Source organism: Rattus norvegicus, chromosome 3 (genome assembly GCF_036323735.1).
Source record: "Rattus norvegicus strain BN/NHsdMcwi chromosome 3, GRCr8, whole genome shotgun sequence".
Classification (NCBI taxonomy): Eukaryota; Metazoa; Chordata; class Mammalia; order Rodentia; family Muridae; genus Rattus; species Rattus norvegicus.
In genome coordinates, this window is record NC_086021.1 from 173132189 (window position 1) to 173148376 (window position 16188).

The 16188-nt window shown below is 44.8% G+C and overlaps 1 protein-coding gene across 1 annotated transcript in view; it reads left to right on the top strand.

The window, feature by feature from the left end:
- The window catches only part of Pabpc1l (poly(A) binding protein, cytoplasmic 1-like), a 33534-nt gene extending 20333 nt beyond the window's left edge, over positions 1-13201 (top strand). The window contains exons 8-14 of the mRNA XM_063285213.1: positions 140-526; positions 1247-1337; positions 2059-2175; positions 10290-10396; positions 11378-11471; positions 12650-12780; positions 13133-13201. Coding sequence (XP_063141283.1) covers positions 140-526; positions 1247-1337; positions 2059-2175; positions 10290-10396; positions 11378-11471; positions 12650-12780; positions 13133-13201 — 996 coding nt within the window. The remainder of the gene's footprint in view (positions 1-139; positions 527-1246; positions 1338-2058; positions 2176-10289; positions 10397-11377; positions 11472-12649; positions 12781-13132) is intronic.
- The last annotated feature ends 2987 nt before the right edge of the window (positions 13202-16188 follow it).

Below are 16188 nucleotides of genomic sequence, written 5' to 3' on the forward strand. Positions count from 1 at the left end.
TGAGGGCTGTGTGGTTCGTTCCATTACCACAGTACGTCTCAGGGTCTGCTGAGTGGTGTACGTGGTCCCGAGGAGAAGCGACTATCCCTGGAGCCTTGCTTCCCTGTGCCCAGCAACCCTTATCTCGTCTTGCTTTCAGGTGATGACAGAAAGTAGCCACAGCAAGGGCTTTGGCTTTGTGTGCTTTTCCTCTCCAGAAGAGGCAACGAAGGCTGTGACAGAGATGAACGGGCGCATCGTGGGTACGAAACCACTGTATGTGGCCCTGGCACAGCGCAAGGAGGAGCGGAAGGCCATCTTGACCAACCAGTATAGGAGACGCCTCTCTCGCTCTGTCTTGAGCTCCTTCCAGCAGCCTACCAGCTACCTGCTCCCTGCTGTACACCAGGTGACAGGATGTCTCCAGCTCCGGCTGAGGGAACAGAACGTCACAGACAGAGGTTCTGTTGAAATGACCTTGGACAAGCTGCTCCAATCCCTTAAAGCCTCATTTGATCTGTCTTTAGAGGGGCCTACATGCTTTCTTGTCTTCTAATCTGTGGGAGATTCCTGAATGTTGTCTGGAAGGGACTCCGTGGTTAAATGAGTTTTGGAGATCTTGAATTAATCAAAGCTTGAATTTCTTTATTGTATCCATTATCTCCCCCAGTTATGTTGGAATCAACCTATCTATTTATTTATTTAATGTGAATATACTGTCACTCTCTTCAGACACACCAGAAGAGGGCATCAGATCCCATTACAGATGGTTGTGAGCCACCATGTGGTTGCTGGGAATTGAACTCAGGACCTCTGGAAGAGCAGCCAGTGCTCTTAACCACTGAGCCATCTCTCCAGCCCTATGTTGGAATCTATTGGGCTTCTTAAACAGCCACAGCACCTGTAGCGTTTTTCCCAACACAGCTGCCATGGCTGTTGCATTCTGAGGAGATGGCTAGGGAAGTGACCTCATAGAACTCAGAGCAGTAAAGAGGAATTTGTGATTGAAGACCCATTGCTAACATTCTTCAGTGATTGCTTGAGCTGGAACAAACTGGAGTGGCATATTTTATCTAGGTCACTGGGTCAGTGTAAGGAGCAATGGTTGACATAAATCCGAGGTCTTGCTCTGAGGGGTTCAGGGATAAAGGGAGATGAAGTGGGAGGGTGGATCCTCCACGGAGCCCTGAGCTGCTTCCTATGGGGGATAGTGTTGTGTCCTTGAGAAGAGTTGGAGCTCCTCACCTCGGATCCTCTTCCTCCACAGTCTACAACCCAGACTATGTACTATAGTTCTGCCTCCATAGCCCCAATGCAACCTGACCCCAGGTGGACAGCCCAGCCTCATGGACCTTCATGTAAGTGACCCAGCCCTTCCCACCTTCAGCCTAGCCTGTAGATGTGAGCCTCAGGAGAAGAGGCAGTGTACAACTATGGAATCAAGCCTGGCTTTGCATTTCTCAGAATTGTTTACCCCTGCCTCCTCTGAGCCTCAGTTTCCTCTCCTCAACTTGGGACTAAATGAAATGTTCATGAGGTGGCAAGCACTATGGCAACCCTGGCAAAGACACATTGTGTGGCCGGACACATAGTCTGGTTTGGGGCTGAAAAATCTTGCGAAGCAGGGAATTAAAAAGGAAACCCTTTTTGGCTAAATTGTTAACGAATGGCCTTTCTGAGCACCCAGCTTAGATGCAGTTCTCTTGGGACTCAAGTGAATGGTCAGGGCACTTGAGAAATTGAGGATCTGGGGAAAAAGAGCTGGTTTTGTCATTGCAGATCTCTGTACACGCTCCATAGAGTTCTTGGTATTGGTAAATTCATTCTCTCTCTCTCTCTCTCTCTCTCTCTCTCTCTCTCTCTCTCTCTCTCTCTCTTCCTCTCTCTCTCTTTGTCTCTCTCTCTCTCTGTCTGTCTGTCTGTCTCTCTGTCTCTGTCTCTCTGTCTCTGTCTCTCTTTGTTTGCCCGTCTGTCTCTGCTGTGAATCTCTAGCTCCTCTCCAGCTCCGGGAACTTAGGGCACAGCATGGTACTTTGATTATCACCCAAAACCTCTCTCTGTTTTTCTCTGTGCTGTAAGCTACCTGCCCTCCAGCTGCCTCGGTGGTCCAGCCTCTAAGCACGGCACCGCACCCCTGTATCCACCTCAGCAGTGCCAGCCAGGCCTCCAGCCAGGTGCCTCACACGCAGAGAGTAGGTGAGTGTGTAAGTGTGAACATCCCAGGATTCGGAATGGAAGGGTGTCAAAGAGTGAGAAAACCGGGGTTTGGCAGAGGAGGTAAGATTAGACCAGGCTCCATACTGACCTTGCTTTCCTAGTGAGCCAGGCCAGCTTTGGGGGGTATCCGTAACATAAGTGTTAGCATGGCATCCAGCCTGAGTGTCACTTTGTGACCCTTGTTGATTGCTATGTCTGCTGATTTAATCTTTAAAACAGGGATTAAAAAATAGTGTGCCCACTTTGTTGGGAGGATTGGTGAGTCCAAAATGGAAGGACTTGAGTCTTAACAAGTATGGAAGGTACTGTGACTTTAGAGACAAGTGTATCTGTGGGCCATATCCTCGAACCCATGAGCTCGGCATGCAGGAGGGGCTGTTCTTCAGGGATTCTGCATAATGAGTCAGATGAAACCCCCAGTCTTCTGTCGCTGCCAGGTTTCGACACCCAGGCTCATGGTTATAATCTTGAACGGGGGTTGGGGATTTAGCTCAGTGGTAGAGCGCTTGCCTAGCAAGTGTAAGGCCCTGGGTTCGGTCCCCAGCTCCGAAAGAAAAAAAAAATCTTGAATTGTTGTAAAACACGCACAACCTCTAATTGACTGCTTCACTGTCTTTTAAAGATTTATTTATTCTTATTTTATGTGCACAAGTGTTAGTCTCCACATATGTATGTGGAGTTTGTGTGCGGTGCCCATGGAGGTCAGAGGCTACCCTGGAACTAGAGTGACAGACGGTTTTGCTTTGCTGTGTGGGTGCTGGGAAGTGAACCACGGTACCCTGCGAGGACAGTGAGAACATTATTGTTTGTAAGCCTACAGTTTAGAGGCATCCAGGCCGTTCACAGTGCTGAGTACGGTCTGCAGCCATTGCCTTGAAAACAAAACTTCCCATTAGCCAGTTCTTCAGTCATAAATTCTTTCCAGCCTCTGACAAACAAACCCATCCCGTTTTTGCCTCTTTGCATTTGCGCTTGATCTTAGCCGCAAGGCGGGAAAGCCGACGTCCCTATGACTCTAAGTATGGTTGCATCATGTGAGTAGCTTTGGACTCTTGGTGCTTTGTGACTCGCTGTCACTTAGCACACCGTGCTCAAGATTCAGTGATGTTCCCACAGGAGGCGGTGTCTGCACATGTAGATTCTGTGTCTGCACAGGTAGATTCTGTGTCTTTTGGCTATGCACTCACCCGTCGAACACACGGATTGCTTTCGCCCGTGGGTTCTTGTACATGGATATTGCTACTATGAGCACCAGTTTGCAGATTATCTCGAGACTTTGTTTCCAATTCTTTTGAGTACTACTCATCCAGAACCCAGATTGCTGGATGTGTTGACCCCATGTTTAATTCTTCGAGGAACCCCGTATTGTATTTCTAACAGTTGCTGTATACCCAGCATTCCTGCCAGCAGTGCCTACACGTCCCAATTTCTTTACCGATTCACCGAAATTTCCTATGTATTTTTTTTCTTTTTTAATTTTATCAGATAAAATTACATTTTATTATAGTTTGGTACTTTAGCTCTAGTTTGAAATTGATATATTAATTTTTTTTATTAACTTGAGTATTTCTTATATGCATTTCAAGTGTTATTCCCTTTCCCGGTTTCCGGGCAAACATCCCCCTAATCCCTCCCCCTCCCCTTCTTTATGGGTGTTCCCCTCCCCATCCTCCCCCCATTGCCGCCTTCCCCCCAACAATCTAGTTCACTGGGGGTTCAGTCTTAGCAGGACCAAGGGCTTCCCCTTCCACTGGTGCTCTTACTAGGATATTCATTGCTACCTATGAGTTTAGAGTCCAGGGTCAGTCCATGTATAGTCTTTGGGTAGTGGCTTAGTCCCTGGAAGCTCTGGTTGCTTGGCACTGTTGTACATATGGGGTCTCGAGCCCCTTCGAGCTCTTCCAGTTCTTTCTCTGATTCCTTCAATGGGGTCTTGTTCTCAGTTCAGTGGTTTGCTGCTGGCATTCGCCTCTGTATTTGCTGTATTCTGGCTGTGTCTCTCAGGAGAGATCTACATCCGGTTCCTGTCAGCCTGCCCTTTGCTTCATCCACCTTGTCTAATTGGATGGCTGTATATGTATGGGTCACATGTGGGGCAGGCTCTGAATGGGTGTTCCTTCTGTGTCTGTTTTAATCTTTTCCTCTCTATTCCCTGCCAAGGGTATTCTTGTTTCCCTTTTAAAGAAGGAGTGAAGCATTCACATTTTGATCATCCGTCTTGAGTTTCATTTGTTCTAGGCATCTAGGGTAATTCAAGCATTTGGGCTAATAGCCACTTATCAATGAGTGCATACCATGTGTGTTTTTCTGTGATTGGGTTACCTCACTCAGGATGATATTTTCCAGTTCCAACCATTTGCCTACGAATTTCATAAAGCCATTGTTTTTGATAGCTGAGTAATATTCCATTGTATAGATGTACCACATTTTCTGTATCCATTCCTCTGTTGAAGGGCATCTGGGTTCTTTCCAGCTTCTGGCTATTATAAATAAGGCTGCTATGAACATAGTGGAGCACGTGTCTTTTTTATATGTTGGGGCATCTTTTGGGTATATGCCCAAGAGAGGTATAGCTGGATCCTCAGGCAGTTCAATGTCCAATTTTCTGAGGAACCTCCAGACTGATTTCCAGAATGGTTGTACCAGTCTGCAATCCCACCAACAATGGAGGAGTGTTCCTCTTTCTCCACATCCTCGCCAGCATCTGCTGTCACCTGAGTTTTTGATCTTAGCCATTCTCACTGGTGTGAGGTGAAATCTCAGGGTTGTTTTGATTTGCATTTCCCTTATGACTAAAGATGTTGAACATTTCTTTAGGTGTTTCTCAGCTATTCGTCATTCCTCAGCTGTGAATTCTTTGTTTAGCTCTGAACCCCATTTTTTAATAGGGTTATTTGTCTCCCTGCAGTCTAACTTCTTGAGTTCTTTGTATATTTTGGATATAAGGCCTCTATCTGTTGTAGGATTGGTAAAGATCTTTTCCCAATCTGTTGGTTGCCGTTTTGTCCTAACCACAGTGTCCTTTGCCTTACAGAAGCTTTGAAGTTTTATGAGATCCCATTTGTCGATTCTTGATCTTAGAGCATAAGCCATTAGTGTTTTGTTCAGGAAATTTTTTCCAGTGCCCATGTGTTCCAGATGCTTCCCTAGTTTTTCTTCTATTAGTTTGAGTGTATCTGGTTTGATGTGGAGGTCCTTGATCCACTTGGACTTAAGCTTTGTACAGGGTGATAAGCATGGATCGATCTGCATTCTTCTACATGTTGCCCTCCAGTTGAACCAGCACCATTTGCTGAAAATGCTATCTTTTTTCCATTTGATGGTTTTGGCTCCTTTGTCAAAAATCAAGTGACCATAGGTGTGTGGGTTCATTTCTGGGTCTTCAATTCTGTTCCTCTGGTCTATCTGTCTGTTTCTGTACCAATACCATGCAGTTTTTATCACTATTGCTCTATAATACTGCTTGAGTTCAGGGATAGTGGTTCCCCCTGAAGTCCTTTTATTGTTGAGGATAGTTTTAGCTATCCTGGGTTTTTTGTTATTCCAGATGAATTTGTAAATTGTTCTGTCTAACTCTTTGAAGAATTGTATTGGTATTTTGATGGGGATTGCATTGAATCTGTAGATCGCTTTTGGTAAAATGGCCATTTTTACTATATTAATCCTGCCAATCCATGAGATGGGAGATCTTTCCATCTTCTGAGGTCTTCTTCAATTTCTTTCTTCAGAGTCTTGAAGTTCTTATTGTACAGATCTTTTACTTGCTTGGTTAAAGTCACACCGAGGTACTTTATATTATTTGGGTCTATTATGAAGGGTGTCGTTTCCCTAATTTCTTTCTCGGCTTGTTTCTCTTTTGTGTAGAGGAAGGCTACTGATTTATTTGAGTTAATTTTATACCCAGTCACTTTGCTGAAGTTGTTTATCAGCTTTAGTAGTTCTCTGGTTGAACTTTTGGGATCACTTAAATATACTATCATATCATCTGCAAATAGTGATATTTTGACTTCGTCTTTTCCGATCTGTATCCCCTTGACCTCCTTTTGTTGTCTGATTGCTCTGGCTAGAACTTCAAGAACTATATTGAATAAGTAGGGAGAGAGTGGGCAGCCTTGTCTAGTCCCTGATTTTAGTGGGATTGCTTCAAGTTTCTCTCCATTTAGTTTAATGTTAGCAACTGGTTTGCTGTATATGGCTTTTACTATGCTTAGGTATTGGCCTTGAATTCCTATTCTTTCCAGGACTTTTATCATGAAGGGGTGTTGAATTTTGTCAAATGCTTTCTCAGCATCTAATGAAATGATCATGTGGTTTTGTTCTTTCAGTTTGTTTATATAATGGATCACGTTGATGGTTTTCCGTATATTAAACCATCCCTGCATGCCTGGGATGAAGCCTACTTGATCATGGTGGATGATTGTTTTGATGTGCTCTTGGATTCGGTTTGCCAGAATTTTATTGAGTATTTTTGCGTCGATATTCATAAGGGAAATTGGTCTGAAGTTCTCTTTCTTTGTTGGGTCTTTGTGTGGTTTAGGTAGAAGAGTAATTGTGGCTTCATAGAAGGAATTTGGTAGTGATCCATCTGTTTCAATTTTGTGGAATAGTTTGGATAATATTGGTATGAGGTCTTCTATGAAGGTCTGATAGAATTCTGCAGTAAACCCGTCTGGACCTGGGCTCTTTTTGGTTGGGAGACCTTTAATGACTGCTTCTATTTCCTTAGGAGTTATGGGATTGTTTAACTGGTTTATCTGTTCCTGATTTAACTTCGGTACCTGGTATCTGTCTAGGAAATTGTCCATTTCCTGCAGATTTTCAAGTTTTGTTGAATATAGGCTTTTATAGTAAGATCTGATGATTTTTTGAAATTCCTCTGAATCTGTAGTTATGTCTCCCTTTTCATTTCTGATTTTGTTAATTTGGACACACTCTCTGGGTCCTCTCGTTAGTCTGGCTAAGGGTTTATCTATCTTGTTGATTTTCTCAAAGAACCAACTTTTGGTTCTGTTGATTCTTTCTATGGTCCTTTTTGTTTCTACTTGGTTGATTTCAGCTCTGAGTTTGATTATTTCCTGCCTTCTACTCCTCCTGGGTGTATTTGCTTCTTTTTGTTCTACAGCTTTTAGGTGTGCTGTCAAGCTGCTGACATATGCTCTTCCTGTTTCTTTCTGCAGGCACTCAGCGCTATGAGTTTTCCTCTTAGCACAGCTTTCATTGTGTTCCATAAGTTTGGGTATGTTGTACCTTCATTTTCATTAAATTCTAAAAAGTTTTTAATTTCTTTCTTTATTTCTTCCTTGACCAGGTTATCATTGAGTAGAGCATTGTTCAATTTCCACGTATATGTGGGCATTCTTCCCTTATTGTTATTGAAGACCAGCTTTAGGCCGTGGTGGTCTGATAGCACGCATGGGATTATTTCTATCTTTCTGTACCTGTTGAGGCCCGTTTTTTGACCAATTATGTGGTCAATTTTGGAGAAAGTACCATGAGGAGCTGAGAAGAAGGTATATCCTTTTGCTTTAGGATAGAATGTTCTATAAATATCTGTTAAGTCCATTTCCCTCATGACTTCTCTTAGTCTGTCTACGTCTCTGTTTAATTTCTGTTTCCATGATCTGTCCATTGATGAGAGTGGGGTGTTGAAATCTCCTACTATTATTGTGTGAGGTGCAATGTGTGTTTTGAGCTTTAGTAAGGTTTCTTTTACGTATGTAGGTGCCCTTGTATTTGGGGCATAGATATTTAGGATTGAGAGTTCATCTTGGTGGATTTTTCCTTTGATGAATATGAAGTGTCCTTCCTTATCTTTTTTTGATGACTTTTAGTTGAAAATTGATTTTATTTGATATTAGAATGGCTACTCCAGCTTGCTTCGTCCGACCATTTGCTTGGAAAGTTGTTTTCCAGCCTTTCACTCTTAGGTAGTGTCTGTCTTTGTCTCTGAGGTGTGTTTCCTATAGGCAGCAGAATGCAGGGTCCTCGTTGCGTATCCAGTTTGTTAATCTATATCTTTTTATTGGGGAGTTGAGGCCATTGATGTTGAGAGATATTAAGGAATAGTGATTATTGCTTCCTGTTATATTCGTATTTGGATATGAGGTTATGTTTGTGTGCTTTTCTTCTCTTTGTTTTGTTGCCAAGATGATTAGTTTCTTGCTTCTTCTAGGGTATAGCTTGCCTCCTTATGTTGGGCTTTACCATTTATTATCCTTTGTAGTGCTGGATTTGTAGAAAGATATTGTGGAAATTTGGTTTTGTCATGGAATATCTTGGTTTCTCCATCTATGTTAATTGAGAGTTTTGTAGGATACAGTAACCTGGGCTGGCAGTTGTGTTCTCTTAGGGTCTGTATGACATTTGTCCAGGATCTTCTGGCTTTCATAGTTTCTGGCTAAAAGTCTGGTATGATTCTGATAGGTCTGCCTTTATATGTTACTTGACCTTTTTCCCTTACTGCTTTTAATGTTCTTTCTTTATTTTGTGCGTTTGGTGTTTTGACTATTATGTGACGGGAGGAGTTTCTTTTCTGGTCCCATTTATTGGGAGTTCTGTAGGCTTCTTGTATGCTTATGTGTATCTCTTTCTTTAGGTTAGGGAAGTTTTCTTCTATGATTTTGTTGAAGATATTTACTGGTCCTTTGAGCTGGGAGTCTTCACTCTCTTCTATACCTATTATCCTTAGGTTTGATCTTCTCATTGAGTCCTGGATTTCCTGTATGTTTTGGACCAGTAGCTTTTTCTGCTTTACATTATCTTTGACAGTTGAGTTGATGATTTCTATGGAATCTACTGCTCCTGAGATTCTCTCTTCCATCTCTTGTATTCTGTTGGTGAAGCTCGTATCTACAGCTCCTTGTCTCTTCTTTTGGTTTTCTATATCCAGGGTTGTTTCCATGTGTTCTTTCTTGATTGCTTCTATTTCCATTTTTAATTCCTTCAACTGTTTGATTGTGTTTTCCTGGAATTCTTTCAGGGATTTTTGTGACTCTTCTCTATGGGCTTCTACTTGTTTATTTATGTTTTCCTGGAATTCTTTTAGAGATTTTTGCGATTCCTCTCTGTAGGCTTGTACTTATTCTCTAAGGGAGTTCTTCACGTCTTTCTTGAAGTCCTTCAGCATCATGATCAAATATGATTTTGAAACTAGATCTTGCTTTTCTGTGTGTTTGGATATTCCGTGTTTGCTTTGGTGGGAGAATTGGGCTCCAATGATGCCATGTAATCTTGGTTTCTGTTGCTTGGGTTCCTGCGCTTGCCTCTTGCCATCAGATTATCTCTAGTATTACTTTGTTCTGCTATTTCTGACAGTGGCTAGACTGTCCTATAAGCCTGTGTTTCAGGAGTGCTGTAGACCTGTTTTCCTGTTTTCTTTCAGCCAGTTATGGGGACAGAGTGTTCTGCTTTCGGGCGTGTAGTTTTTCCTATCTACAGGTCTTCAGCTGTTCCTGTGGGCCTGTGTCTTGAGTTCACCAGGCAGGTCGCTTGCAGCAGAAAAGTTGGTCTTACGTGTGGTCCCAAGGCTCAAGTTTGCTCGTGGGGTGTTGCTTATGAGCTCTCCGCGGCGGCAGCCACCAGGAAGATCTGCGCCGCCCTTTCCGGGAGCTTCCGTGCACCAGGGTTCCAGATGGCGTTTGGTGTTTTCCTCTGGAATCAGTAATGTGTGCAGAGTGCAGTCTCTTCTGGCTTCCCAGGCGTGTCTGCCTCTCTGAAGGTTTAGCTCTCCCTCCCACGGGATTTGGGTGCAGAGAACTGTTTATCCGGTCGGTCCCTTCAGGTTCCGGCGGTGTCTCAGACGCAGCGGATCTGCTGCTCCTGGGCCCTCCTCTACGGGAACCAAGAGGCCGTATACAGTTTCCTCTTGGGCCAGGGATGTGGGCAGGGGTGGGCAGTGTTGGTGGTCTCTTCTGCTCTGCAGCCTCAGGAGTGCCCACCTGTCCAGGCGGTAAGGTCTTTCTCCCACGGGGTTTGGGAGCAGAGAGCTGCTGCGGGCAGGGATCCGCTGGTTTGGGACTCCCGCTAAATACCGCTATGTATTTTTCTAAGTGGCCATTTGAAACCAGCTTTTTTCTTTCTTTCTTTTTTTACAGTTAACATTGGTACCCAGACTACAGGACCAGGTGGGGAGGGATCCTGTATTCCAGGCCAGCCTCTTTTGGCACATAGAGGATCCTCCGCTGTACACAGTGCCCATGGGGTAAGGCTGTCTGCTTACTGTGTCCTCTGGGTATCCTAGCCCATAAGTTTGCCCAAGGCATTTTTTTCCCTCTGGTCCTTGCTTTTCTTGACTTACACAATTTCATTTACTAATTAAAAGGCTATGTCTCTCCTGCCCCCACAACGGTTTCAAATTCAGTCTTACTGAAACATACCTAGATTTTCAATGTCTAGTTTGGATGACTTCTTGCAAAAACAAAACAAAACAAAAAAACCAAAACCAACCAACCAAACAAAAAAAACCACAAAAACACAAAAAAAGAAAAACCAACTGTCTTTAAATGGCAACAGTACTTTTAAGGTTAGACAATATAGGGGGCTGGAGAGATGGCTCAGTGGTTAAGAGCACTGGCTGCTCTTCCAGAAGTCCTGAGTTCAATTCCCAGCCACCGTATGGTGGCTCACGACCATCTGTAATGAGATCTGGTGCCCTCTTCTGGCATGCACAGCACTCATGTACATAAAATAAATGCATAAATATCTTTTTTTTTTTTTAAAAAGCAAGCCTAAAAATTCAAGTGAAATCGGGAATAACACATACAACACATGCAACACACCCCGTTAAGATGGCGCCATGTGCAAGGCCCTGGGTTCGGTCCCCAGCTCCAAAAAAAAGAAAAAGGAAAAAAAAAAAGATGCTGTCATGTTCACGGAACATGCTGTTGCTGTGGGTTTCTTACAAGCAAAAACTTGTGAGAAAAGTGCTTTATCAGATGCAAAGTGATTATTAAGTGTGGCTCTCATGTGACAGTGGTCTTTAAGGGGCCTTCGACAGCTCACAGCATCTCTGTTGTCTTCCAGTCCACACACTTGTTAGGGCCGCTCTGGTACCCCTGACTGTGTAGACCTTGCTTCCCTCGTCAGAGCGTTTCCCGGATGCTTGTATTTACCTGATGGGGAAAGTGTGTGAGGCCTTTCCTATCTGTGTGGTTAAGGAATGTGTACCTGGCACCATGTGCAGGTCCAGGAGTCGACCGTGTATGTCCCTGGCCATCAGCCTCTGACTGTGTCCATGCTGGATGCTGCACCCCTGCATGAGCAAAAGCAGATGATCGGTGAGTCGCTGGCTCTCCCACACTGGGGCAGGCAGGAGGGCTGACTAGCCTGCCGAGAGCACCTTGAGTGAGAACAGACTTGGGAACAAGGACTTCTTCCATCACTGGGAGACTAGGTAGCTTCACCCAAACTGCCTCTTTCTAAGCCTCTGTCCTTTTGTCTTGAAAGATCAGTGGGCTGACGCTCCCAAGGCTTTTTTCCAGCTTGCTCTCTGGCTCCTACTTTAGGTGGGAAATATCTGGATATGGGATCAGGACCGAGAAGCAGGGTAGGAGAATAGCCTTGGGTTTTTACTGGGCCAGAGCGGTCATTACCCATCTCTTAGAATGTGGGGAAGCTTTGGTCAAATTTCATCTGTCTCTCCGTGCTCATGGTGGGAGGCAGGAAAACCCTGTGTGCTGGGAAAATGCAGGTTGTTCCCTCTGGACTCTGAGCTTCAAGAGTACTTCTCTCCAGCCCCAGAGTTTCTGACAGGCTCTATGAGAAGACAGCAACCGTGGGGACTGGAGGTATGGCTCAGTAGATAAGGGTGCTTCCTGTGTAAGTTTGAGGACTTCAGCTTGAATCCCTAGCATGCACATAAAGCTGGCCACAGCTGTGTGTGCCCTGACTCCAGAGTTGGAGGTTGGAGATGGGAAGACAGCAGGACTTGTTGGCTAAGCAGCCTGGATGAACAGCAGCTTCACGGTCAGTGAGAGACACTGTCTTCAGGGGCTAATGTCTCCAGTCGAGTATTACATCCTGTCTGGCCAGCATCTCAATGTGTCCAGTCAGAACCACTTCTCACGAAACAAACAAATGGAGTTTCAAAACTCAACTGACTTTGCTGTAGATCCCTTTATATAGTATTGCTTATATTTATATATTATCATTTTATTATGTTTATATTATTTACCTCACTATATATTTATAACTATATTTATAATATATACTAAATACACATACTTATAGGTTATATATAATATTCAACCTGACCCTTCCTCTAAGGTGGGGTTGCTATGCCCACTTTATAAAGTTGGAAAGAAGAGATTCTAGTAATGTTACATGATATAGCTTGGGGTGACAGGTTCTAGGACAAGATCCTAGACACCCTCATTGCTCCACTCGGCGATGCCACTCTTGGAACACTGGGCTTTGAGGCAGGTGTGTGTGTAAGCTATTAGGTTGTTCTACACAGGGGAGCGTCTCTACTCCCTTATCCACGATGCCTGCGCCCCACTGACTGGCAAGATCACGGGCATGCTGCTGGAGATGGACAACCTGGAGCTTCTGTTATTGTTGGAGTCCCCAGAGTCCCTCCACGCCAAGGCAGGTGGAGACTGGGTGGCCACACAGTGAAGACAAAGGGCTGTCCTAGAGTTAGGGCAGCTGACATCAGTCTGCTGGGTCTTAGCTAAGGGTTCACAATTTCAGTCCCCCCACAGATGAGTTGTGTAGGTTCCTAGTAAAGCTTCAGTGCAAGTAGCTGTGTTCTGGCGGTACGGAGTCATGTCCAGCAGTGTTACCTCTGTTTTAAGAAGGCGGCAGTAGGCTTGGATCTTGTGAGCAGGAGGGTATGAGAGCTCCGTGCATCCATGATGATGCAAATGAAGTCATGGCCCTTCTGGGGCTGTCTGTATGGGGGTGGCTGCTCTAAGTCCCTCTGTTTTATGTTCCGTAGATAGAAGAGGCCGTGGCAGTACTGAAGGCACATCGGGCAATGGAGTCAGCAGACAGTTACAGGAACTGAACTCTGTGGGTTCCTGGGGATGGAAGGACAGACAGAGCAGCTGAGCCGCTCTCTGGAGACTTTATAGAGAACCCAGCAGAGGCCGACAATCGTAAACTCACTGCGATGTGTTGGTGGCTTTGTCTGAAGCACTAGCGAGTTTGGTGAAGCTAAAGTGCTGATGAGCACAGGGCTGGATGTTCTCCTGCCAGGGCCCTGCCAGGTCTGAGCGTTCACTCCTTGGCTCCGTTCTGCCTGTCTGAAAGCCTGGTCTGCTGTAGGTCAGTCCACCTTCTTGACTGAAGACTGGGTGTCTTCCATGCTTTGGGAACATTTTTTTCCTCCACTCCCCAGCCCCACTAAAAATGGAATCCTCACTCCCTCGACTACTGGTTACTGCATTTCTGCTCTTGGTGTGAACTCTAACTTTTTTCCTGATGGATCTCTCTGTTCTTGTGCTTTGGATGTGTAATGAAGGCTGGACACAGTCCACTGTTGATCTTTTCGCTTTATATATTAAAAAATGCTGCAAAAACCTGTCTGGCCTCACAGGAGGCATTCTTGTGTTGGAAGGAGGATGGGGCAGACGTCACCATAATGGGACTTTGGCTCTAAGGAGCAGAACCAGAATCCCAAGCAGGTGCTGAAGGACACAGAAAGTGTTCATGCAACAGGAAACCTACGGGGAGCTGAGCTTAGGCATGTAACGGCTCCAAACTACAAACTGGCCATCAGCAGCAGACGGTTAAATGGGTCCCATCATGCAATGGACTGAGAAAATGGACCAAAGGGTAAGGCAGCCATATATGAAGTACGTGTCATTTCTGCAGGCCAGGTGAGAACACAGAAGGCAGCCGCACCTGTGGGCCCCAGGTGACCAAATATGTAATGCAGTTAAGAACTCTGTAGACATGGACTAGAGTACTTTCTCTGGGGAGGGTCTCCATCCCTAAATAGGGAGCTCCCAAGTTCTTCCAGGCAATCAGTGTTCACCTCAAGGTGTACAGTATGCCTTCCCTATAACCATGTGACCAAAGAGTAGTGAAGATACATTTGTTCACTGTCAATGTCGCAAGTCCATTGGGACAAATCCAAAAGGGTCCCGTCATTCTGTCTCATTGTTCTCCCCCAGTGAAGGCCATTTTGAATTCCCCTTACCCTCCAAGCCACTCTCTGGATGGCCTCCAGATGCTCAATGCTGGCACTTCCTCAGGCCTGAGCCTCATTCCTGAGTCTCATTCCTCTTTTTTCTCTCCACATTCTGCTACTGCACATCGAAGTCACAATCCCATTTTCAAATCTTTCTTGAAGATTCTGGTTTCTTTGTTCTTCAGCTCTGTTCACTTTGGAAGCGCCACAGACCTTATACCCTACTTACCCTGAGTTCCTGGACCATCAGTACCAAGTCCAATCCACAACAAAAGTCAAGTTTGTGGCTCAGAGTGTCCTGCCCCTCTGGTTTTGTCTTGAGTGTTATCAAGAAAGCCTCCCACCCATGTTCTATTTCAAGGCTGAGGTCTCTCCACGCATGTTCCCTTCCCTTCCCCTCATCTTCCACTCTGGAAATCCTTCATTGCCATCCTGGCCTGAGCTCAGCTGGACTCTGGCGACATCCCCCAGGGTTTCACTGTATTGGTTGTTTCTTTCCTCCAAGAAATCCGAAGGAAAGATCTGCTCTCTTATGTTAAGCCTGGTACCTCACTGTTTCCTTACGCTATAAACAATGTAACTTGCAGCCTCTCCCAGGATTGAAAACTTTGCCAATGTGAACTGTAGTTCATTAGTCCTCCCTTAGTGACCGCTGCCAATTAGGGAGCACACGCTCTGCTTGGCCCACCTCCCACCTTTTAGCTATTAATATTACCTTAAGAATATTCTTCTTGTTATTGTCAGCATGTATTTATCATACAGAATGTTTCATCATCACATACTACGTACAGCATGCACTGTGCTCTAGTTTACACCCTCACTATGCCCTCCTTGTCCCAAATTTCTCTTATGTGCACGCGTACACACACACCCTCCACATATAAGAAAACATGCAGTATTAGTCTGTCAATCTGGCTTAATTGCTTAACATGACCTCCAGCTCCATCCATTTTCCTGCAAAGGATTCCTTTTTTTTTTTTCTTTTTTTTCGGAGCTGGGGACCGAACCCAGGGCCTGGCGTTTGCTAGGCAAGTGCTCTACCACTGAGCTAAATCCCCAACCCCAGGATTTCCTTCTTTATGGCTGATTAAAACTCTGTGTGGGCCACAGAGACAATCCACCAGGTGATGGTGCTTGCCACAGAGGCCTGGTGACCTGAATTTGATCCTTGGACCTCATGTGTATATATTATCCATTTGACTGCTGCTGGTTATTTATGCCTTGCCTTGGCTTGTGAATGCTGCCAGAACAGACATGCTGGCAGGTGTCTGTAGCAAATGCTTCCTTGAGATTCAAATGGTCAGATAGCTAAGGAGCGGTACCTTATGGTTACCGGATGGGCATGGGTTTTGAGACAGGTTCTGTGTAGCTCGCGAACTAACTATGGGTACCTTCTGAGGACCCTTTCTACTCATTTCCACAGTTAGCAGCTTTTCCCTTTACTTTTTGTGGTGCAGGGGCTTGAACCCAGGGCCTTCTGCATGCTAGGCAAATGCTCTACCACTGAGCTACATACACCCCCAGCTCTTAGGTTTCTCTTGTGAATTCAGTTTAACCTCTCCTTTCTAGGGGACCTTTACCCTTCCATTGTACAAACTTCATGGAGGAGACAAGACATCTGACTGCTAAATATTCCTTCATTATGCCTAAACCAGGGTTTCACACTTAATTATCTGATTAAATCCTTGTCTTTTCATTGGGCCATTTCTCAGAGAGAGCAGGGAGTGTATATAGTTATCCCACTTCCCTTGGACTATACACAAGGCTTGGGATGTTCAAAAAGCTCGTTTAATAAATAGATCAATGTCTAAGAACCAGTAGCTGTTTCTTTTTCTTTTAAAGATTTATTTATTTATTAT